General features: G+C 39.4%; 1 protein-coding gene across 6 annotated transcripts in view; it reads right to left on the bottom strand.

Annotated features, from left to right (window-relative positions):
* Positions 1 to 23,848, bottom strand: part of YLPM1 (YLP motif containing 1) — a 58,262-nt gene that overhangs the window by 14,772 nt on the left and 19,642 nt on the right. Inside the window, exons 6-19 of one of the 6 annotated variants that reach the window (XM_075425567.1) lie at positions 18,966 to 19,071; positions 16,639 to 17,119; positions 15,376 to 15,468; positions 14,798 to 14,972; positions 14,504 to 14,649; positions 13,961 to 14,148; positions 13,246 to 13,308; positions 12,839 to 12,958; positions 12,378 to 12,554; positions 12,083 to 12,166; positions 11,734 to 11,817; positions 10,163 to 10,249; positions 7,088 to 7,139; positions 1,757 to 1,887 (exon numbers count right to left, since the gene is read on the bottom strand). In XM_075425567.1, the coding sequence (XP_075281682.1) occupies positions 1,757 to 1,887; positions 7,088 to 7,139; positions 10,163 to 10,249; positions 11,734 to 11,817; positions 12,083 to 12,166; positions 12,378 to 12,554; positions 12,839 to 12,958; positions 13,246 to 13,308; positions 13,961 to 14,148; positions 14,504 to 14,649; positions 14,798 to 14,972; positions 15,376 to 15,468; positions 16,639 to 17,119; positions 18,966 to 19,071 (1,987 nt within the window). The other 5 variants (XM_075425568.1, XM_075425569.1, XM_075425571.1 and 2 more) reach the window with 5 other exon arrangements.

The raw sequence follows: 23,848 nt of genomic DNA, 5'->3' as shown, positions 1-23,848 counted from the left end.
TCAACTTGTCATCCACCAGCACTCCCAGGTCCCTCTCCACAGAGCTGCTTTCCAGCAGGTCAGCTCCTGGCATGTTCTGGTGCATGGGGTTGTTCCTCCCCAGGTGCAGCACCCTGCACTTGCTCTTGTTGAACTTCATCAGATTCCTCTGCTCTCAGCTCTCCAGCCTGTCCAGGTCTCGCTGAATGGCAGCACAGCCTTCTGGTGTATCTACCACTCCTCCCAGTTTGGTGTCATCAGCAAACTTGCTGAGGGTACACTCTGTCCCTTCATCCAGGTCATTGATGAAGAAGTTGAATGAGACTGGGCCCAGTACTGACCCCTGAGGGACACCACTACTTACAAGCCTCCAACTACACTCAGCGCCGCTGATGACAAGCCTCTTGAGTTCTGCCATTCAGCCAGTTCTCAATCCACCTCACCGACCACTCATCCAGCCCACACTTCCTGAGCTTCCCAATGAGGATGTTATGGGAGACAGTGTCAAAAGCCTTGCTGAAGTCTAGGCAGACAACATCCACGGCTCTCCCCTCATCTACCCAGCCAGTCATGCCATCGTAGAAAGCTATCAGATCGGTCAAGCATGATCTCCCCTTGGTGAATCCATGCTGACTATCCCTGATAACCTTCTTTTCCTCCACTTGCTTGATGATGATCTCCAAAATGAGTTGCTCCATCACCTTTCCTGGGATGGAAGTGAGGCTGACCAGCCTGTAGTTCCTTGGGTCCTCCTTCTTGCCCTTTTTGAAGACTGGAGTGACATTGGCTTTCCTCCAGTCCTCGGGCACCTCTCCTGTCCTCCAGGACCTTTCAAAGATGATGGAGAGTGGCTCAGCAAGTGGGTCATTCCTGCTGATAAGTAACGCCTGCTTTCTTCCACCATCACTTCCTCTGTCAATGCCTTAGTATTGGCATTTCTCTGACACACACGCTGTCCAGTACTACACGTTTTCTGTTTGACATTACAGAACAAAACAAAGTCCAAACACTGACCGTTAACTCCAATTACTTTTAGTGGCAAAATCTAGTCTTTCTATTTTGGAGAGGGGGAAAAAAAGAGTATTACCTCTTTATTACCTCTTCCTATTACCTCTCTTTCATCTTCCTTTATGATTTTTTGCCTTTTTCCACAATGGTATTTGAAGATGTACCATTTTATGTTCAGAACAAAATTACATATAAAGTGGTTGAAGCCAACTTATACACCATCTCCCAAGCTTTATGCAGGATGTAATGTCTACAAGACTTGATTGATATAAAACCTACATAGCTGATACTTTCCTCAGCTGAATCTTTTTGAACATAAGAACAGTGTACTGTTTTTCTGCCTACTTCTTATAAAACCTAACAATAAAATAGCTTAATAAAATCATCATCTTGTCTTAGAACTTGCACTGTATATCACACTATCTCATCACAAAACATACAGCATAAGAAAAGGACTCTACAGATATCTCTGAAGCAAAGTGCATCATCTCCCCCAGTAAAAAATGGGACATGATTCTCTTCTCAACCTCAAAAGCCACGCCATGCATAGTTAATCTACAATTCCTCACTTCCTTATAATTAATCCGTTTACCTCTGGAAGACCTTACTCTCAAGAATATTCTCGTACAGAATCTAACGGAATAGCAAAATGAAAAGTGAGTCAGTGAAATTGCCATACCCATAGATCCTGAACAACTTGATACAAACTGTTTCACAGAGACCGTTAAATGGTCATATACAGACAGTAAGTCATTTGAAAATTTATTACCCTTTTCTTTCCAGGTTCAGAAGCACGTGTATCATAGTCATCTGGAAGCTGCAGATAATCTTCCATTCTGCTGGCAATTGCCTCCCAGTCACGCTTCCTTTTAGTGCCAGTCCGCAAACCATCCAGCTTGTCTGAGAACAAACACAGAGCCTCAGAGTTAAAGGAGATTTTTTTTCTATTGTTCACACAAATAAGATGAGAGTGGAAAAATTTTCAAAAGAATGAGCAGCAGAACTTGTACATCCAGTTTGTCTTGGCAGGCGGAATGATGAGAGTCGAAATAAACTAGAGAAGACTCAACATAATTTTCAAGTTTTATTGATGTTTCACATTAACTGTGTGGCAATAACACTCAGTCTTGTTATTTGCACGAGGGAGCAAAGCTTGCTCTTCTGGATATTCATACTATATGGAGTCTGTCCTTACAGGTACAATATAGCCACCAATAGCTAGGAACCACAGACCCACCTGTTCTGTATCTGAACACAATACCAAAGCTGTAGCATTTATCCCAAATTTGGTGTTTAATATGTGTCAAACATGGCACACACGCAATATCAGGGAACAAGTGATGATCATATAATTTAATGCATCAAAGACAAGTTTTTGAGATACTATTTCTGCTAAACAAAAAGCTCCGTGGAAACCCTGATCCCCCCTTTCTTTTTCTCTCCCCACAAGGAAAACACACTCAAAAAATCCTCCAGGATTGGAAAAAAAAATTCTCAGAATCTTTTGTTTCATGTTGTAGGAGGTCAGTCATGAATTTTTGAGCAGTACGTTTGTCCAACAGTCATAATTTTCTTCTTTTTCTTATTGAACTGAAAAGGCATGAGGAGAAACAATTCCATTCCTAGGTCTTAAAATTTTGTTCCTCTTTGGACACTTATTTTCAGTGAAAAAACACCACCTTCTCAAATATATGTGGCAAACTGCTTTTGGAAAGGAGATGAAGTATTCATTGTACGATTACGAACAACAAAGCATAAAAATGAAAAACAGCTTTACAAGTCAAAGGAAATCCTAGTACTTCTGTCGATGTATGCTACCATTTTATAAGCCAACAATCCAAGTATATGCAGAAAGAATGAAGCTTGGCAGTTATATTCTGTAAGCCATTTCCACTTATGTCAGTAACATTGTTTCAGAAGTCACTGATATAATTCACCCACAAAAGGCCTCAGAAACAAGCCAAATACAAGGCCACTTATTTTCTGGATAGCAGAAGAGAATGTTTAAAGGTGTGCATTAAAAGCTCTGTTTAGAGATGAGGTTTTTTACTTAATATGGGAGAGAAAAGAGCAGCAATGGAGATAATGTGAGGCAATGGTTACGTAGACATGCTAGTGTAATTCAAATGCCATAACTTAATGAAGTAGAACTCTAAGACTCCACCTTTGCCGCATTTCCCTGGAACAGATACAGAATTTCTTCTAAGAAAACATTTTAATCCCCCTCTGCCTTTCAAAAAGCCATCATGTAAGAAAACTGTACAGAATATTGGTATTTGTTACATGATATCTTGTTACACAATTCAGTTAAGTTTCTTCTTTTGCTCTAAGTTAAATCTGCCATATTTGAAGCCCAATCTCCACAGAAAGGCGGCACCCCCTCGAGAAGACAAAACTGATTTATACAATATTCCTCTGTTACTCTGGCACATAATGTACTTGCACTATTCCTCAGTGTTACTCTCAGATTAATCAATGCAGATCATTTGTAGCATAAGTGTTTCCAGAAAAAAATGACATTGAAAACGAGTGCAACAAATGCATTGAGGAGTGTTTCGGAATATGAAGAACTAAAAATTCAGGAGCTCTCTGTTGGCAAGTTTCTGTACACAGACATATTCCTGCTGGAAGGCAACATGCTACCATGCGAGCTCATCTAATTACCAGTGTGAAAGAAAGAGTTCCATCTCCCACTCCCTGCTGCACACAGACCAATTGAAAACATCGCCAAGAAACGTGTAACTCTCAAACATCAACAGAGAAGTTCAGGAGGCATTCGGAGTATGAGGTTCCCCTCTGTATCTTTTTGTTACTGCTACACAGAATTTATTTTAAAACGTGTTATCTCCTTCCATGTTTGAAGTTCGATTGCTTTTCCAGAGGGATCTGCTTCCATCCATACTATCGTGGTTCAAGGTGCATGTGCCATGCAGTAGACACACAGTACAGAAACTTCAAAAGCCTACCACAAGGCATTATTTCAGAACATTCTTTTCTGAAAATGAGACAAGGTGTCATTCTGTAACAATGGTGCTCGTGAATACTTATGGCAGATGATTATTTAGTGTTAAACTATCAAACATCATTTTACCATTTCAATTTTAAAAACAATGAAGCAGCAGCATTTCGGAAAACCCGCAGAACTTGAAAACTCACCTTTAGAATTTTAATAATGAAGCATCTGAAAATACCTGACTTAATTAGCTTCTTCAAAAACTAAATGAATCAATCAGCTAAATTTTTGCTCTTCTTATATAAAAGCTCCAAAGTTTTATCTGAAATGTTATCTGCGTTCTAGACCAAATTTTACAACGGTATCAAAAGTTCAGCTATGCCAGAGCTCATTTCTCCTTTCCTGAAAGTTTGTAGAACTCACCACTAAGCCGCACTTTGAAACAAAGCATTGCGATAATATAGTAATATAGTAATATAGTAAAATTTGAAAAATGCAAGCCCATTTCTGTTAAATTAAATACAAGAACCTGTGTGCATTATGCGCGGAGACAGACCAGTGATTAGACTTTAGAATAAAAATATGGCTGTGCACTCACAACACATAAGGAAATGATATACCACACACATACTTGGGAATGCATTACTCTTGCCAAAATAAATCTCAACTACAGCAAGAGCTCTGGTGCATACAGTATGGCTACTGTCACAAGTCAGGGTTGCAGCTAAAGAACTCAAACCTTTCAGACCTCTTCTGAGGCTTATTACAATCCGCAAGATCTTAATGTGCTGTCCTGTAACACCATCTACTCAGAAAGAACAGAAAAAAGCAAAACAAGACCTACAACGTTGTTTTTGGAGTCTGCACTTCTATCACTTCTGCAAATGTGTGCCCTCTGGGACTAACGCAATAAACCTAATGGGCAGGCCAGCTCCCAGGAAATAACTCAACTTTGGAATAACAAATGCATACCACAGTTTACATGCTTTTCAGAAAATAATTTTAGTTGGTCACCTACAACAAAGTCTTACTGTGAATTAAATACAGTAATTCTTACTCACAGACTGCAAGTGCTTATAATGCATACCCTGAGCTAAAAGTTGTCCGCCCTTGCAGAGCGATTTTTCAAAGAAACAGCATTCACTTATATAGGAATGCCTGGCATTTCTTAAAAATGTATGTTCTGTCAGAATTTACTTTTAATCTATAGTTCTTTACATTTATAAAAATGAATCTAGAGGGTAGTTACAGAAGTAATATCATGAAGGCAGATTTAATAGAAAGATGACCTCAGCACCTCTGTCTATGTGTTACAGCATGCTAACATCCAGTTTGTCAATGGAGTTTGATTGTTACAGGATTATTGCAACAGCTTTGCAACTAACTTACTTTAGTATAAAATTGACTCTGTTGCTTGCTCCCCATTTTTCATTTAAGGGGAGACCATAAAAAAAATCCTGTGTTTTATATTATGGAGTTTTCATATGCAAAGGAATGCACCACAGTTCTTTGTTTCTGTTTGTTAGCAGTATTTGATCACAAGCGAGGTAACTTTTGCAAGCTATTCATAAATTTCTGCTGCAGTCAGAGTCTCCACATTGCTAGAAACTACACATGAGACTTAAATATTTTTAGAACACACTTTGGACTCCTGTGACATTTGTAAAACGCATGGGATAACTTATGATTAACCGTATGCAGCGCAACGCATCTGTTCCTACTACTCTGTATTTAAAAGTCGATATTATTTGAAATACAACACAGTGTACCAGAACATTCTTCAACAATGCAGTTTTTCAGTACTATGATTTCATACATAACTGGGGAAAAAAAATAATTATAAACTTAAGAAATGAACTTTAGCTATTAAATCAATCAACTCTTACAAGAAAAATGCTGAGCAATCCCAAAGTAATTCTGTCTAACTGCCTAGCTGTTTGATATGCCAGAATCATTGAGTACAAGTAGAGTTGTACTGCAGGTGCCACAAAATCTATATATTTCACAAATATTTAAATGACTTAAAATATAGCACAGCACCAGAAGAGATGGTGCAGCTAAGCAGTTAAGAGCAAAAGATGAAAGGCTGCTTTACGTAAGCCAGAACCTCTAATGCTATTTCTATGGTGCAATGGTGATTTTGGTTACTGGAAAGTAATGATACACAGGGCTGTACCACACACGCAGAAGCAAACCTCAAAATGTTAAGACATCCTATGTCCCATTCAGATATTTGTTACTTCTCAGACTTGACAGAAAATAGCAGTTTTATGCTGACTGCATTGATAAAATATTCACTTAGAACCATTACTGTTCAGTAAAAAGCCCACAAAACTGATCAGAACAGGTAGAAACCCCTTTCCACAAGTACAACTTTCATCACAGCCGTGGTGCATGCATTTCAGGCTAAAAGTTGCTTTTGACTTTGACAGAATCCTAATATTAGCACTTACATCTAATGCAACCAGCAGCGCTAATCAGAACAAAAAGTGCAGCAAAAATAGTGCCCTTGTGCTCCTGGAAAGTCCATTTTGCACCCTACTATCAACAATTCTAGTACTCTCCTGGAATAGAAAGGCTTAACAAACTTTAACTTTTCATTACTTAAGCTGTTGAAAAGATACACCGAGGCGTAATCATTCAGAACCAGCTTCAAAAGACGGCTCTACTTTGTCCTCACACACGTCAATTTTGGAGAGTGAGAAAGATCTTTGACAGTTTGCTAACAGGCATGTCTCCAATAAAGTAAGAAGTTACTGACGACATTTGGGGTTGGAAAACAGGTATGCAGTACGAACAAGAATGCAGTGCAATGTAAGTTGACTCTTTGCTTTTCATAATACAGAGGAGAGTAATAAAGAATAGAAATACTGCTTTTTTAAAGTTTTAAGACAAAGTACTTTCCTTGAACAGATGGAATAACAACTAATGAATATTTAAAACAGCGATGGTTAGAAAGTCGTAAGTCCCTTGCCTCTGGCAGAAGACAAATTCCTTTTCTGTATAGACGCTTTTGCAGTTTCAGACACGTGTATGAGATCAATACATTTATTTGTCTTTGGTAAGGAGACAGTAAAAATGAAAATTCAGGCTTTGCAAACATCATCAGATACCAACTATAAGAAACAGGAAAAAATAAATACCCACCTAGCTTTGCCTCAGAAGTGTCCATCTCCCATTTGCTTTTCGGAATGTAACCCTAAATCATACACAGAGAGAAGCTCGGAGGATTAGAGAGAGACACACATGCATATCACTTTTGAACTGGAAACAGCATTATAATGGGAGCTTAAGGTATTTCTTTTTGTAAGGCACAATTCTTGTTATCAGATGAAGGAAACAAATTACTCAGTATTTCAGAACTTCTGCATCCACTTCCCCTTCAGTGATTTTAGCAGCCCTTGCAAATCATTACAAGAGTGCTGCTCTCTGCAAACACAGAACTCCAGAATAAGTCTAACAGATAGCGATGGTGCTGTGTGCACAGTTACTGTATTATATTATCCCAGGTGGCAAAGTTACTGCAACACAACTTATCAGGCATAAAGAATATTCAAAACTTGACAAATACAAATGAAAAAGGTACCGCAGTCATAAACTTATAAGAATATATTCCCAGATTTACTACACACAAGCTTCACTTCATAATCCTTTTGAAGGGACATACTAAATTCTTGTATGAGTGGTTAGTCCACAACTAAACAAAATTCTTTCTTTAGTTTAAATAATAGTATCTGTGGAATCACTAAGATTTAAGCATTATTTTTCATTTTAAAATAACCCTCCTAGTTCAATGATTCTTTTAAAAAGCTTTTTCCTTACAAATAATGTCATCACACATTTTACATGTAAAGATCTTCAGCCAGTTTATTGCTTGTAAATGAGCATAATAATATTAAATTTCACAAAAAAGATAAGTTATTTTAGGTATCTTCTTGTTATCTTTTCATTTTATACTCTTAGACAAACAAATCCTTACTAAGCAACCCCTTACAACTCATTTCAGCTGTTCAGATTTGGTACAAAACTACTTCTGTTTCTCTGCACACATAAAAAGCTCAATGTAGCAAAATGGAACCTCTGTGAGAATTTAATTATTTTAAGAATGATTTTTAATAGAGAGGGAAAGGAACTAATCTAGAATATTTCAACAAGAAAGCAAACAATCCACAGACCTGTTTTATTACACTAACTTCTTTCCTGCTCTATTTATAGGTCGCCTCCACTGTGGTAAACATATCCTTGTATTGGTTAATGCTAAGGTTACTAAATCAGAGCGCACTAGTCCAGAAAGCTACACTGCATTTGATTAGCAGCATTGCTCTTCCAAAATCCTTGAAAGACCTTTTTTTCTATCAAGCATGTATCAGTGACTTGAGATTATTAGATCTCTGTATTTTATTGTTTTTAATCAAGTCTGTAATTAATACAAACTAAGACAGTTTGTGCTGCAATATGTCCTTGTAGCAATAAACGTCATGTATATATGTATATTTATACTTTTAAACCAAGTTGCACATTAAAATTTGCTCAGAAAGCTTACACCACAGCTAGAAGCCTGTATTGAACAAAGTGATGTGTGATACACTGGTGAGAACACTAAGTTAAATGCATCAATAATTCATACCATCAAGCACAGAAAAGCAAGAATTGTCTGAATGCTACAACGGGAGTTGATAATATCAACAAAAGAGTGACTTTGATGGTTTGAAATGGCCTATTGTGTGCTGAATCTGTACAATATCCCCATTCTCAGATAGGATAAGAAAAGATTCAGACTTCATCCTTTGGTACAAGACAGTTGGATATTTCAAGGACATCTGCCAGATGGCAGAAGCTTCAGACTTCTCTTTTTCCTCAGGATAAATGCAGGAAAATGAATGAAAGAACCCTTACCAACTGCTCTCAAGAAGGCAACAGATACCAAATACAGTGTACTGTTCCACCCTTCTGTCTGACATACCTCTCTCTGAGATTAGCCATGTGACTGAATAGCAGAGATTACATACAGCAGATAATTCTTTGCTATTTTTCATCTCTTGTGAATCTGAACAGAAAACATTCTTGCATGTGGATTACTTTTAGTTATTAATAATTTGCAGTTTTCACCACCAAGCTTTCTTCTTGTCTCATAAAGAAAAGGCTTATTGTTATATGTGCTTGTACATTAAGATACTCCCCAGAGACCACAAACACACATACACACACACGTATCCACAGACGTCTCAAAAACTAAAGACAACTTTCTCTTCTAGATATAGCTTATTTCCAAGAAATGAGACTAGCAGCCATATTCTTGTAAACATGGATGCATCTTTGAAATGTTCTAACCACACTTTATTCAGCCCCATACTCTGTGCCAAAGAGTAATTTAGTAAAGAGAATAAATGAGTCATGTTGCAAAAAACAGATGTTTATTAAAATCCACCCTTCCTAAGCTTTGTATCTCTTTATTCTGTATTTCAACTGCCTTCTAAACTGCCACTCTTGAGGAAGAATAAATTTCCATCAAGAAAAAGGACTTTGCTCATCTCAGACATTTTTGGTAACTTCCTGTTTATTGGACTTTAACTGCTTGGTTGTGGGAACCAGGGTTTGACACATTCAACTCATCAAGCACTGATCAGCTGTAGCTCCAACACACACCAAGAAGTTACATTAGGAAGCCTTCCGTAGCCTTTTAAATACATACCTAAAACCACCAACCCCTCTAACCTTCATTTATCCAAGAGACCTAATCCCTCACCTTGGAAATACCTACTGACAAAGTCAGTGAGCCTTGGCAGAGAAAGCATTCTTCTTCATAACTGTTGTCATATACTGTGACAGTCAAGAAGAGTTCTTTAGACATGTGAAAGGAAATAAGCTAAAATCAACTTTGCTCATTCTCCCATCCCTCCACTTTGCGTAATTCTTAGATAATCTGGAAGACAGTGCTACAGTGTACTGCAATTCATAAATGTCTGTAAGAGGCATGTTGCCATGCTTCACTGATACTGCTGCTTGTGGCATATACTCACAGACCCTTAAAAAAATTCAGTTAGGAATAGTATGCTTTAATATTAAAGTTCTCCTAGAAATGTTTAAGGAACAACCAACTAGAAATATGTGTATTAAGATCGCGCTGCTAAGAATGGCAATGGGTTGGCATTTATAAGACTGAGATTCTCCCTCAGACACATGAAAAAACATTTTGTTAGAGATGGCTGATGTGTCTCCTACCAGTTCACTTTCTTCCTCCTCTGTCGTATCCTTCTTGACTTCTTCTTTCTGGTCTTCAATATTTGCATCAAAATCTTCCATCTCCACCTGTTCCAAAGCACAAGCACAGACTTACAAGGCACTGCCTGACTTCTAAGTATTATCTTTTTAGCAGAGTAAGTAGAAGATTCCAAGTACAAATAGAACGGGAAAGAAAGGATTAATCTTGGAGAGTATGATGATGCAATATATATGAATACTGCCTCCATTTTGGCTTCCCTCAGAAGGAGGTTCCCTCCTAGCTACTGAGTGATAAACTGTGTGGGAAAGCAGCAATCGTTTATTCTCTTCCTTCACATGCATTCTTTGTGCTACCAGTATCTGTAACAGTTAGACACTTCCCTTACTTCCCACACAATCACATTTCAAAACTTGAAATCTCAGAAAAAGATCTTAAATTTGCCTTTTACACATCACTGCAATGGGTCCCTCTGCACAGAACATCTCTATCAAGCCTTTATCTTTTATATATTTAAATATCACAGTGAGAATAATAACCACAGAAATTAACATAATAAAGAAAATGGATGCTTTAAGACATCACCTAATCCTGCCCATCTAATGGAATACTTTCTGGGGTCCACAGCTCTAATGGGGATTCATGTGTATACTGTGGAATACCTAAAACTCTCCAAGTAGGTACAGTTCATCATACCATTAATAAAACCTTGATGCACACAGAGTAAATCCCAAATCTGCCCTTGCCTGAGTCTACTTGATAGCTGAGCCTTTGCTGTCCTCTTGAAGATTACTATTGTCCGATACAAAGAACTTGTAGATTCAAAAATTACCTGCTGACCTCATGACAAACTGCAAAGAATAAACTCTTTCTACTTCAGCAGTTCACCAGTTTCTATGGCCATGGCAAGAACTGTTCTGACAGCAACATGCAGCTATGGTACATTCACGATAACCACACACACAATTAACATACTAATTTATTCCCAGACCTCCTGAAACATCTGCCAAAGAGGAATGCAACCATACAGAAAGCTGACACACCAAAGATGCACGTCACAGCAGACTGCAGATGGAATAAAAAGGTAGCATACTTCTACAGCAAGTGTAATCTTCTGCTACATGTTATTTATTTCTTAATTCTCTGCTACAGGTCTGTATTTCTCAAAGCAGACACTGAGAGGACTTCAAATTTGTTTATTTGCTTATTTTATCAAACTACTTTCTCAAATTAGAATCCAGCTAATCCAGTAACCTGAAAAGGTGCTGAGTTTCATCAGAGAGAGCAAAGATCCTCTTCAACTGGTACTCCACAGTTGCTAGAGGCAAAGTGGCTTCAACTCTTCCTCAAAGATGCATAAGTCTGGGCTCCAAAAAGGTGATAAAAATTAACACGTACCTTCATGTTTGGGTGAGATAAGAATAATGGAATATACTTGTCTGACACCGCGATTCTGGCTTTCTACAGTACCAAGTACAACTGCCCTGTTGTGATCATAGCTTTCTCTGCTTTGTATTTTCAGTATAGTGACATCTATGTAATGTGTAATTTTAACAAGCACAGAGATTCTCACCTCTTCGATAGCAGCATCCTGCAATAGAGAACGAATGTCCAGGCGCATCATGTGACGTGGTGCTGCCTCCCAGTGATCAGACATCTAACAAAAAAATCAAACAAAAATGAAGCACCTCTAAAAATGGATTCAACAGATTCGATGGAAAATTGGGTTTCTGACCATGAACAAGATGTATCTGTACTTAAGCAATTTCAATCAATCCCATGAAATAACTACTAGCTCTTTTTCGAGGAAAAGTGTAAGCATTAAGTAGTCTAAAAGAGGTCAATAGTTTTCCAACAACAGCAGGGTTGAAAGCACAATGAAACCCATAATTAATCCTATGACTCCAGATGTATACAGTTACCCTGCTGATTTCCTTTAGCTTGCGTCCATGAATATTCCTCTTGGAACATGTCTGGTTATCTGCACTCATTTCAGCTAAGTACACCTAGAAAGAGAAAGACAATATTGTTGATCCATTTATAGAGCTCTTTTTCTAGTTAGTGATACACTCTGCAGTCATACATTATAAGAAAGGTAAATTTGTAACTGCAGACCACAGCATTTTTCCTGAATGTGAGAGGGAGTTTGCATTCAAAAGTTCAGAAATACCAGCATACAGGTGCTACTAAGTTCAGATGCTTTTTAGGCTCCATTACCTCAAAACCTTTGGTTTTTGCAGCACTCCAAAACTGTTCAAAATGTCGCACTCTATCATTGATAGCATCAAGGATAATGAAGGGGAAGAAGCCATCATCCAAGGTCTTTTTGAAAGTTTTAAACATGCTGGTACGGTAGGTCTCTTCCATCTCAGCTTCATATTCATACTCCATCACCTTTATCAAGGACAAAAGCATTTAAGCAAGACGGCACCTATTAAACTTCTAATATTCAACTGCTGCATGTCATGACCATGAAGTAAACTGGCATGAGAAAAACATCTTCCAGGTCAATTTTTAACAATTTGTCCATTCTGCCCTTAAGTCATATTGACTTGTGTGGAAAAACAGCCCACAGACCTCTGCACTCTTCCAAAGCCACAGACTGAAATTCTGATTGACACTGTGCTGTTCCAGAATGTCTTGTTCTTTGTCAAGACAAGCAACTGAGTTAAAAGTACCTTCTTTTTCACTTTTTTCCCTGTATCTGGGTCTCTCTCTTCTTTTTCCACTTCTGTGATAAAATAGTCATCCAGGCTGAGCACTCTTGGTGCAGGTCCTCCACACTCTACTTCCTTATCCTGGCAAGAAAGCAAAAACAAAACATATACTTCTGCTGCAAAAATTCTATTTTGCTACAGAGGCTCTTCAAAACTCTTTTGGCAAACAGCAGTTCCCTGCTCTATATTCAAAATGAGAAGAGAGCACTATCCCTCATGCTTGCTAATAGTGGAGGGGATTCACATGCCATATGAAGACACGGAACATGAAATAACAGGCTGAAATCCCAGACAAACAGAAAGAAAACATGAGAGGAAGCACACGTAAAAGACAAGCAGCACTACACAGTGAGCAATTGTTTACGTACCCTGATGAGTTTTGCTACATGTGTCTTTCCACTGCCAGGCAACCCTCTCATTATAATTACAATCTGAAACAAAGATTGTGTAAGAAGATAAGACACAGTACTACATTTAAGAGAATCTCTGTGGCAAAAATTTTCTTCTAGAGAATTACATGCTCTGGGCTCACACTTTTGCATATCATCAAGCAAAGCCAGTACCATGCCTCACTGCCTATTTTACAAACCAAGTTGTGATGAATGGTAGTAGTTCCACAGAATAAGAGTATTAGGACATTAATCATCTTAGCAGCTTATACTGCATAAGATATTATAGATCTGGTTCAGATAAAATTAACCAAATGAAATTTGTCTAAATGTTTTATAGCCTGAATCTTGTTCTTTCTTATTTTACGTGGTGCATTGACACATCTCTGAGTCTGTGTATAGCCAAGTCTTTCCTCTGATACATCAAAAACCCAAGTGAAGATCTCAGAAGAGTCTAAAATACATTAACACTACCTACTAATAGGAATTTCATCTTAGCATTGCCAGGAAGTTTACATCTCCTGTGGGCTCCTAATAGCCATGTTACAACACTCTAGGCATTTGCAAAGGAATCATGAGGATTTCCAGAGCTTCCTCAGATGTAGGCTTGTTCCCAACATACTACACTCACGAGCATTTTATCTGAATACAGACCTTGCAGAAACCAACTGTTGCTTTCAGAGTGCATACTCACCCTCTCCGGCCTGCTATCCCGTCCTGGTGGCTTCAAAATATCATCTACATTTTTAGATTCTGGCTTCCGTTCCACTCGTGGAGCAGGTGGTGGCTGACGGGGCATTGATGGAGCAGAAATAGGAATCCTTTCCTCAGAGTAATTTCTACGATCACCTTCAAATTCCAGTGTTTGGACAGAAGAATTTTCTTAGTTCAGTAAAATAAAAAAATTAAGACGTTCACACTTAGCTGAGCTGATTTAAACAGACCTTCATTATTTTAGGATAAATTCACAGATTTGACCCCAAAATAATTAAAATTTCTAATCTTGAACCTATTGCAATCAAAGACATTTTTAGCAGAGCATAACTGTTGCGTTCCTGATCTTATTACCACTGAGAAACAAAACTACATGACACCATCCAAATAAACTTTCCTGAAATGCATATTCTGAACAAAGAAACACTGCAAATCAATGAATCTTCTTCCAATTAATCTTCACCTCTGCGCGTCCATATTTTTCATAATATTCTAGCATGGCTTCAGGATTGAGAAACTGTACCTCCAAACATGGAAGGCCCATGATCATATGCTGGACGATCTGTCTTTCGCTCATATGGTGATCTTTCAAAACCACCCCGCCTGGAGGAGGGATGGTCTTTCTTATCACGGTAAGACTGAGTCCTTGAAGGTGTAGTAGGAAGAACCCTGCCAAAAGAGTATTTAGCGTATTTCTAGAATTTCTACTAGGTATTCCAGAGAGAAATGAACATGTACCTCACAGGTAAAATGGACAGCCTGATACCCAATACAGCCTGAATTGTATTGATTTCAATAGCGTTCTGAAACCACGTACCTATCATCTCGGGGATGCCGCTCTTTTTCAAATCTCTCTCGTTCATAGTCCACAGAACTACGGTCTCTGTGTAATTCCCGCTCTCTCTTGAAATCCCGATGATCTGTGTTGGAATTACCTTGACGCTCAAAATAAGGCTCACGATCTCTTTCTCTGTTGTAACGACCAGGGTGTTCTGAAAAGAGAAACCAATGGAAATCCAAACTACTAAAACACACTCTGAAGTTTTTATTATTTCTGAAGGAAAACCAACACACAAGAATGCAAGAAAAGTAGATGGAAACATATGATGTCAGGGCTAGAATGGATTTAAGCAGCCACTGAATCTCTTTTCCAAACTGTAACAGACAATCATATCATGAAATCCTACTTAAAGCTACAAAAGCGAATTTTTGAAGTGGCTAGGTCATTGACTGCATTACTCTTCTTGACAATACAAACTGTTAATCTTACAGGCCTCTGAATTAAATGGTTCTAGCTTAAACAAGAGTTACTTAGTTTTAAATACACTTTTAGTGCCTTACAACTTATTCTTAAGAGCTAACTAACTGTCTGAGAGCTAGCCAAGCCCTCCCTACCTTTTTGAAATGTTTGCCTCTCTGGTAGAGGTTCCGGACGCAGGGTTACCCTCTCTCCATATGGAATCTGTTCCACTTTACTGGTGGTTATGTCTGGTTGAAAATAATAAAAAAATAATTAAGGTCTTAAAATATGTCTCCTCCATTTCCTTTCCTCTGTCATGAAAAGCAATTAGTCAATGCCATTAACAGTGACTGGAATAACTTACCAAAATTTCTTTTTACGGATAATGCAAAAAAAGCTATGCATAAATACACAACACCATGGTTTTGAAAGTCTGAAGTGCGTTTGCATGTATGTGTAAGTATGCGTACCACTTTATCTTAAGCATGGGACTTCTGCCTTTTCAGATGAGTTCAGGTAGCATGCATGGTCAGAAGATTATAAATATTTAAAACGCTCTGAAAGTTTCAGTTACTCATGGAACTACCATAATGTCAAGAATATTAACTGAAACTCTCACTTTAGATGCCTAACAGTGACACTTTTTCAGCTTTCAGTAAAACATCTACTTAATGGAATTGATATGGCTTCAATTCACATTATGGCACCTTAGAGAGGAAAAAAATGCTCTTTAAACAACAATGCACAATTAAAAAACTTCTTTATGACATGATTTCACTCCTGTCAAAAACTAAGAATGAGGGAAATGAATCTTATTAAAAAAACAGTGCTTATTTTATCTTTGATAAGCTCAATACTAAAAATCAGAGCCCTTCACTGTTTGTGTTAAATGCCTGTTTACGGCATATGTCCTTCAGAACTAGGACTCTGTCTCTCTCTCTGTCTAGAGGGTCTCTCACACTCAATAAGCAGTATATAAATAACGCAAACACCAGTCACATTCTGCTTTAAGTTACTGAGCGACACCTAAGTACTCTAACAATCCCAAGTACTTTCTAGCACAGTTATTTTCACACTCAGCTACAAAGGGATTAAGGGAAAGTATCAATATCAATCTAAATATAACACATCGATGTGACCACATCATTTCGTGTTTATTAGAAACAGACGTGGCTATACACCATTCAGTTCACATGAAATAGCTCATTATCACAGCACTGCGGAAAACATTAAAGCCAAGGCTGGAGGTTACAGACTCCTTAAAACTACATTGCTTAGAATTAGATTGCAATGTATGCAGCCTACAGGTCAGCTGCAGAACATCTACGGCATGCTGTGTGGCACACTCCTTTAGAAAGAAGCTAGGAGGACTAATTAGCAATCTGTTACAGATCAAACAAATACACTGTGATACCTACCTCGCCCATGGCCATAATCCACAGTTTGCTGAATTACAGGTGCTTTAGGAACTGGTGGAATAACTGGAGGGAGGGACACTGGTACAGCTGATGGAACAGAGGTGTGAATGGCAGGTACTTTCACAGGCGAGGAGATGGGTGGAGGCATCATTGACTCCGATTTACACAACTCGTACTCCATATTTGCTCCTTTATCCTCATTTGTGTCCCAGAGTCCGTGGAAAGAATCCTCATCCCAGCGTTCCTGTTCCACAGCAGAAGGTGATGGTTTTAAAGACTGACCATGACTTGGGGTTGTAGTTGGAGTAGAAACTGGAGCATGTGGCCTTGTCATAGGTGTAGTAGGCCTTGTCAGTGGGGCACTTGGTCTTGTCACAGGGGTAGGCTGTCTGAACAACACGGGAGGCTTTATAATAACAGCAGGAGAAGCTTTAATAGCTTGGGCTTCTACTGGTGCCACTGAAGATAGCTGAGAAGAGACCTAGATGCAGAAAGCACTTTTAATGTAGAACTGTAAACTAACCCTCTCTCATCCTCTGTAAGTCAGTAAGCACAGTGGCAACTGGTAACCAAATCATAAGCACTTTCTAGTACCCTCCATCAAGGTGCTACATGTAGGAGGACAGTATTTCAAGAACTGGTGGCCTGAATTAATTTGGTGTTTGTTCACTACTTGGATGTTTAAATACTATTTATTTTCTCCTTCAAAATAACCTTACCAATTTAAGCTCCAGTAGGCCTATCTCAGTTCAAAAGTGTCTACGGTTTTATTCCCAAAGACTCCTGCTGTCTGTAAAGATTCCTGCTGTCTGTGAGGAAGATGAAAAAGTCTGAAAGTAGGGCAGTTTGATGACGCACAAAATGATTGATAAGGCCAGCTTCTTTCTGGAAGTCATTGGAAACATTCCCAGAGAGCAGAATCACCTGGAAACCCCTTAATGAAATCAATATCAGATCATCATAAGAAATGGGGAGGTCTTGCCCAGTGGAAAAAAAAACCATCAAAACAACACCCCTTCATGAACTAGACATCCCCATGGAACCCCACGTGCTATGTCACGAGAGTCTTTTCAGCATCACAGCAGATGTCAAGTTTCAGGCAGCCTCAGTAGCAACATGCAACAAAATTTGCAGAATGGTTGTAAATACAAAGCTGAACTTTGTAATAACAGTTCAAAGTCACAGCGGAAGTCTGAAGGCAGAAACCCTAAGAAAGACAACAGTTGTCTGAATACCTCTAGACAGATAGGTGAAGTAGTCCGAGATAGAAAATATCAAAGCTGAGTAAACTAACCTCCTAAAGGCATCAACATACCTGCAGTTCTTGGTAGCAAATCTGTTCTGTTATTCGATTTTATAGACACTGTAAATAAGGAAGACGTCAACTAGGCAAAAAGAAAACTTGCAGCGCCTCATTCACTGCATAACACTTCTCTGGAGAGAGGGACAAACAAAGCTTGGTCTGGCTAATGTCAGACCCACAGGCCAGAACAGCTAAATTTATTGCTACCAGTAACTTTGGGGTTCAGATGTGATGAAGAATAAAGACTGTGCATCAACTCACGTATCTCCTCCAATATACATTCAATAAAATTGTTTATTCATTCTAGGAAGGATTTATAAACTGGAGTTAACATGACTGAAGAAGTTAGTTGGTTTCTGACCAGGTATGAATTTTAAAAAAAACAAATATAAGCAGCTGAGAAGAATTCCCAGAACCAATCAGGAGATTAAGCAGCAGAGGAACAACCTGCATCACAACGGGAGATGAAGTCATGGAGGTACACAAATGTGAGCTTCCATGAACTTTATGATATTCCAGGGAGTAATGAGAATTCCTAACAAAGACAGCAAACAGAAAGCTAATGCCCATTCTGCACCAAAATTTCTCAGTTTCTGATGGACCTACCCTCAAGATTCTCTAACTTCAAAGAGGACAGAGCTCTTAAAGTAAGAAAAGCAGAGCAAGATGTCAGAACTTAGGCAAGGAACAGGAGAGGCTTCTCATGGGCCTTATGCACCTGTTTTGGAAGAGCTCACCTCTTCCTGCACATCATCCCACAGCAGTCTAGGCTGTTGATCCTCTTGTGCTATTGTCACCAGTGGGTTATGCTCAGAAGACACAGCAGACTGAATGAGTAGAAAAGGCTTTGTAAAATCTAAAGAAACTAAGATGTTGCGTTGCCTCAACAGAAGATTGATGAGGTTGTAAGGGCTGCTGGGGAGGCATTCCACAGAGAAGTTTGAGCATCACACCGCAGAACTGATCTGACATACACATTAATAGTAATTGCTACCAGCACGTTATTAACACAAGATGACTTTACCTGGAAGGCACCCGGCCTTGTGCTTGTGTTCTGTGATCTAGGAGAGTCCTGTGTGGAAAGGTCAGGTTTAAACTCTTTCAGCTTCTGTAGCTGTTCTTTTTGCTCTCTGCACATGAATCACAAGAAAATGTTATCAGTCTGTAGCTTAAATGAAAAATTAAAGAAATCAGCGCTTACAGTGAAAACCATGTATTACACTAGCACCAGAGGCCAAGTCCAAAGAAGAAAAGGACACAGCAGGCTTTACACAGTCAGTGCCGACTCAGAAATCCCTGTTTCACATCCACCTACCCACAGAGGTATTTAATATATTAGCTGCCTCCTTTTCTGATGACAAATTTCCTCTGCAACATGCAGTTATGCTTTTGTGCTTGGGCAGAACCACTCCACTTTGACAGTAAAGAGCAAAGCTAGACTTCAGCTTCTGACAACTCCTTCTGTAAACCAGAAGCCCAGTGGAGATGCGTGCCTAGGCGCTCTCAGTGACTTGCTCTGGGTTGCACACTGGCAGGACTGAGGCCAACACAAAGCACAACAGAGACTCCCACATTTAAAAACAAAGCGGCAATGTTAGCTTCTGTTTTCTTGTTTTACTATATGGAGTAGAGACCAGGACCAGCAGTGAATACTACAGCCACTGGATTACGAAGATCTATCTACTCAATATGATTTCCCTTCAGTTTTCGTTTGCATCTTTTTATCTAGTTATTTTCTTTTACTGCTATGTTGAGGTTTAACCCAGCAGCTGACAACTAGGGTCTGATAGCCGCTTGCTCACCACTCTCTTTCCCCCCAGTGGGATGGGGAGGAGAAATGGACAAAAGGGGAAACTCACGGGCTGAGATAAAAACAGTTTAGTAAGACAACAAAGGAAATACTACTACTACTACTAACAATGAATATGCAAACCAGACTATACACAATACAAATCTCTCACCACTCAATGACTGATTCATAGTCAGTTCCCCAAGCAGCGACTGCGCAACCCCGAATTCACAGATTTTTGTGAATTTCACAAAACTCCTGAAAAAGACCAAACTCCCGGAAAAGAGAAAGAAAGATCCCTGCCCCCCAGCCAACTCCCTTTCATAAACTCAGCATGATGTCTATGGTATGGAATATTTCCATCAGCTAGCTTGGGCTATCTATCTGGCTGTGCTCCCTCCCAGCTCCTGCTCATTAGCTGAATGTGAGAAACTGGACAAAGTCCTTGATTTCATAGCAACAACTAAAACCATCAGTGTTATCAACATTCTTCTTCTACAAAATCCAAAACACAGCAGCTACTGAGAAGAAAATTAACTCCATCCCAGTCGAAATCAGGACATTAGCCTGTGAATGTTCTGGAGCTGCATCCTGTTCCAGTGCAGTCTGGATCAGTCCATGGCAAATGGTGGGACTGTGTTTCCACCCCTGGGGCAGTCGATTCCAGGTGTACTGGACGCCCCTCCAGGTGAAAGCAAACTGTGGCCTGCACTCTGCTGCCAAAGGGATTGAGAAGAACGCATCAGCGATATCAATGGTGGCATACCACTTAGCTGCCTTAGACTCCAGTTCATGAAGTTCTAGCATGGCCAGCACGGCAATGCTCCGTGGTGTGGTGACGTTATTCAGGCTACAATAGTCTACTGTCAGTCTCCACTCTCCATTGGACTTTCGCACTGGTCACATGGGACCGTTAAAGGGTGAGCGAGCCCTGCTGATCACTCCTTGGCTCTCCAGTTGACGAGTCAGCTTATGAGTAGGGATCAGGAAGTCCTGGTTGGTGCGATACTGCTGCCCGTGCACTGCTGTGGTAGCGACTGGCACCTGTTGTTCTTTGATCCTCAGCAACCTCACAACAGAAGGGTCCTCCATGAGACCAGGCAAGGTGGACAGCTGTTCAATTTCCTCTGTCTGCACAGCAGCTATACCAAATGCCCACCGGTACCCTTCTGGGTCCTTGAAATACCCTCTCCTGAGATAGTCTATGCCAAGGATGCACGGAGCCTCAGGGCCAGTCACAATGGTCATTCCCACTTAGTCTTATTTTAGCCTCGAACACAGTTAGCTGTTGGGATCTCCTTGTCACTCCAGAAATAGAAATGGGTTCTGCCCCTTTATAGCTTGATGACATTAGGGTACACTGTGTATCAGTGTCTACCAGAGCTTTATACTCCTGGGGGTCTGATGTGCCAGGCCATCAAATCCACACAGTCCAGTAAACCTGGTTGCCCTTTTCCTTCACCTGGCTGGAGACAGGGCTCCTCCAGCTCTGGCCATAGTAGCCATTATCAAGGAACGGGTTCGTGTTGCATGCATGGGTTACCCCATCCTTGGTACTCAAAGACAAAACAAAAACACTATTTGCAAGAAATACCAACAGAAGTATTTTAACTAGCCAAGGATGTTCAAGGTACTAAAACAGTTATTCTAATGGGGGACAAAATATCATGGAAGAGGGTAGTGAAGGTGCCATTCTGCACTTCCTCCATAAAAAACCTCTCAGAAGAAAAAGTATAACTGCTAATTATCTCCACCAGGTGGTACCTGAGTATCGGTAACAGATTCAGTGCAAAGCACAAATACCAGATTATGGCCAAGGTCAGTGCTCTGGTAACAAATCCTGCAGACACCACATTACTAGTCATTGCAGAGCACAGCAACTTGCAAAAGCCAAAACCAATCTTTGACACGCACAGCAAAAATGAGAGCACAATGAATCAATATTGTGACCTGAAACTGTTATCAGATATAAATCCTTTAATATGCTCTGGTCAGATCTGCCATTACTTCAACCCTCAAAGCCCCATGTTGGGTGCCAAACAGGACTAGTTTAACCTGGAAGCTGGCAACTATGCCCTATACAGCCACTCACTCGCCCCCTCGCCTTCCCCCACAGTGGGATGGGGAGGAGAAATGGACAAAAGGGGAAACTTCTGGGTTGAGATAAAGACAGTTTAATAAGACAACGAAGTAAATACTAATACTACTACTATTAATGAATATGGCAAGCAAACTATATACAATATAATTCTTCCCACCACCTGACAACTGATTCACCGCCAGTTCCTGAGCAGCAATTGTGGAAACCCAGAAACTGTGAATTTCCCTAACTTCCCAAAGAAGTTCGAACTCATGGACAAGAGAGGATCCGAACTCACGGAAACGAGAAAGGAAGATCCCTGCCCCCCAGCCAACCACCTTTCATAAACTCAGCATGATGTCTATGGTATGCAATATTTCCATTGGCCAGCTTGGCTATCTGTCTGGCTGTGCTCCCTCCCAGCTCCTGCGTGCCTACTCATTAGCTGAATGTGAGAAACTGGACAAAGTCCTTAGTTTCACAGCAACAACTATCAGTGTTATCAACATTCTTCTCGCACGAAGTCCAAGACGCAGCAGCTACTGAGAAAAAAATTAACTCCATCCCAGCTGAAACTAGTATATACTAATAACTCTTTGTTCATATTAATTACGTGTATTAAAGTAGTGCCCAAAGAACAACTCTGTTCAGTGTCCAGTGCAAGGGGAACTTTGCTCACAGAAAGGGATCTTTGGTACAAGGAGTAAATTGAGCAACTACTAGCACTTAAAATGTCGTCTTTACACCTGGCTTAGGAAAAATACACCAGATGACAAATACAGAACAGCACACAGCTCAGAGTATGCTGTTTTATACACAATAAAAGCAAAGTCAGATGTAGGCTTTACCTTTGGAGATGAAAGCAGTTACACACTACACTACTAGCATAACTCTTGGCTCCAAAAAAATCATAAGCAGTCTCCTTAAAGTTGTTCCTAGTGTTCAGATTGGAGTCACATGCTTATAAGAACCTGATGAGAAGTACTAGTGTAATTGATTTTAAGAATAACCTCACATTAAATTAAAAATCAGTATCAGCAGTATCATGTTTTCATTTCCCCTTTTTACTGGCTTCAAAAGAGATATATGTACGTACTTTCTCACATAAAACATGTTAGTTTCTATGTCTAAATATTTCAGCCCTAATAAATTATTCACTTAGTCAGCAATTCCCAAACTATGTTCCTTAGATTAAGTCCCCCAGCTTGCAGCTGGTCAGAGTAAATAGCAAAGCATATGCCTGGCAACCTGAGGCAACAAGAAAGTCATGAAGCTGAAAAGGATCTGTTGCTCCAAAACTTCTGGAAAGTCTTGCTTTATAACACAGATTTCACAGTTACTAACACCTGTTGAATTCATCTAATTGCAGTGAAAAATTAACTTCTTCAGAATAAAAGTACTCCCTTCCCTTTTAAAAATTATTTTTCTTGCATTTTGGCGTGCAACTAAGGCCTTCCATATGGGACACATGCTTAGTAATCTTACGAATCTGAATACAAGACAGCTGCAAGAAAAGTGTAAAATGTCTCTGTATCTTTCAACACTATTTAACATAAATGTAATAACGATAACCAAACATTAATTTCAATTGCCCATTATTTTAGCATAATATCTTGTTTATGAAATTCAAACCCCGTCTTTACTAGGTACCAATTCTCAGCTGTCTCTCAGTAATTTGTCAATAGGACGAACCACATGAACCTCTGTCTCTAAGATGCCTCCTCTTTACAGAAAGATCTCACTCTCTGAAAACTGTAAAAGAAACTAATATTTCTGGGTTTTTTGTTGTTGTTGTTGTTGTTTTTTTTAAATACATTCAATGCACCTAAACCCACACACCAACTCATAAGAAAAACATTTGGATAGATGGTATGTGCTCTATTCATTCTTACATTACTAAATTTACTGAGCCTTAGGACATTTCTGATGTTTAAGAGGAGTTTCTTTTACCTATTTTGAAACAAACACCTATTAAAGCCTTAGGGAGTTTCATAGCTGCTTTCTAAAATGTGGTCTTGATGAACTCTTCCATTCTTAT

The sequence above is a fragment of the Opisthocomus hoazin genome, chromosome 7 (genome assembly GCF_030867145.1).
Source record: "Opisthocomus hoazin isolate bOpiHoa1 chromosome 7, bOpiHoa1.hap1, whole genome shotgun sequence".
NCBI classification, from domain to species: Eukaryota; Metazoa; Chordata; class Aves; order Opisthocomiformes; family Opisthocomidae; genus Opisthocomus; species Opisthocomus hoazin.
This window is presented reverse-complemented; position numbering and strand designations above follow the sequence as displayed.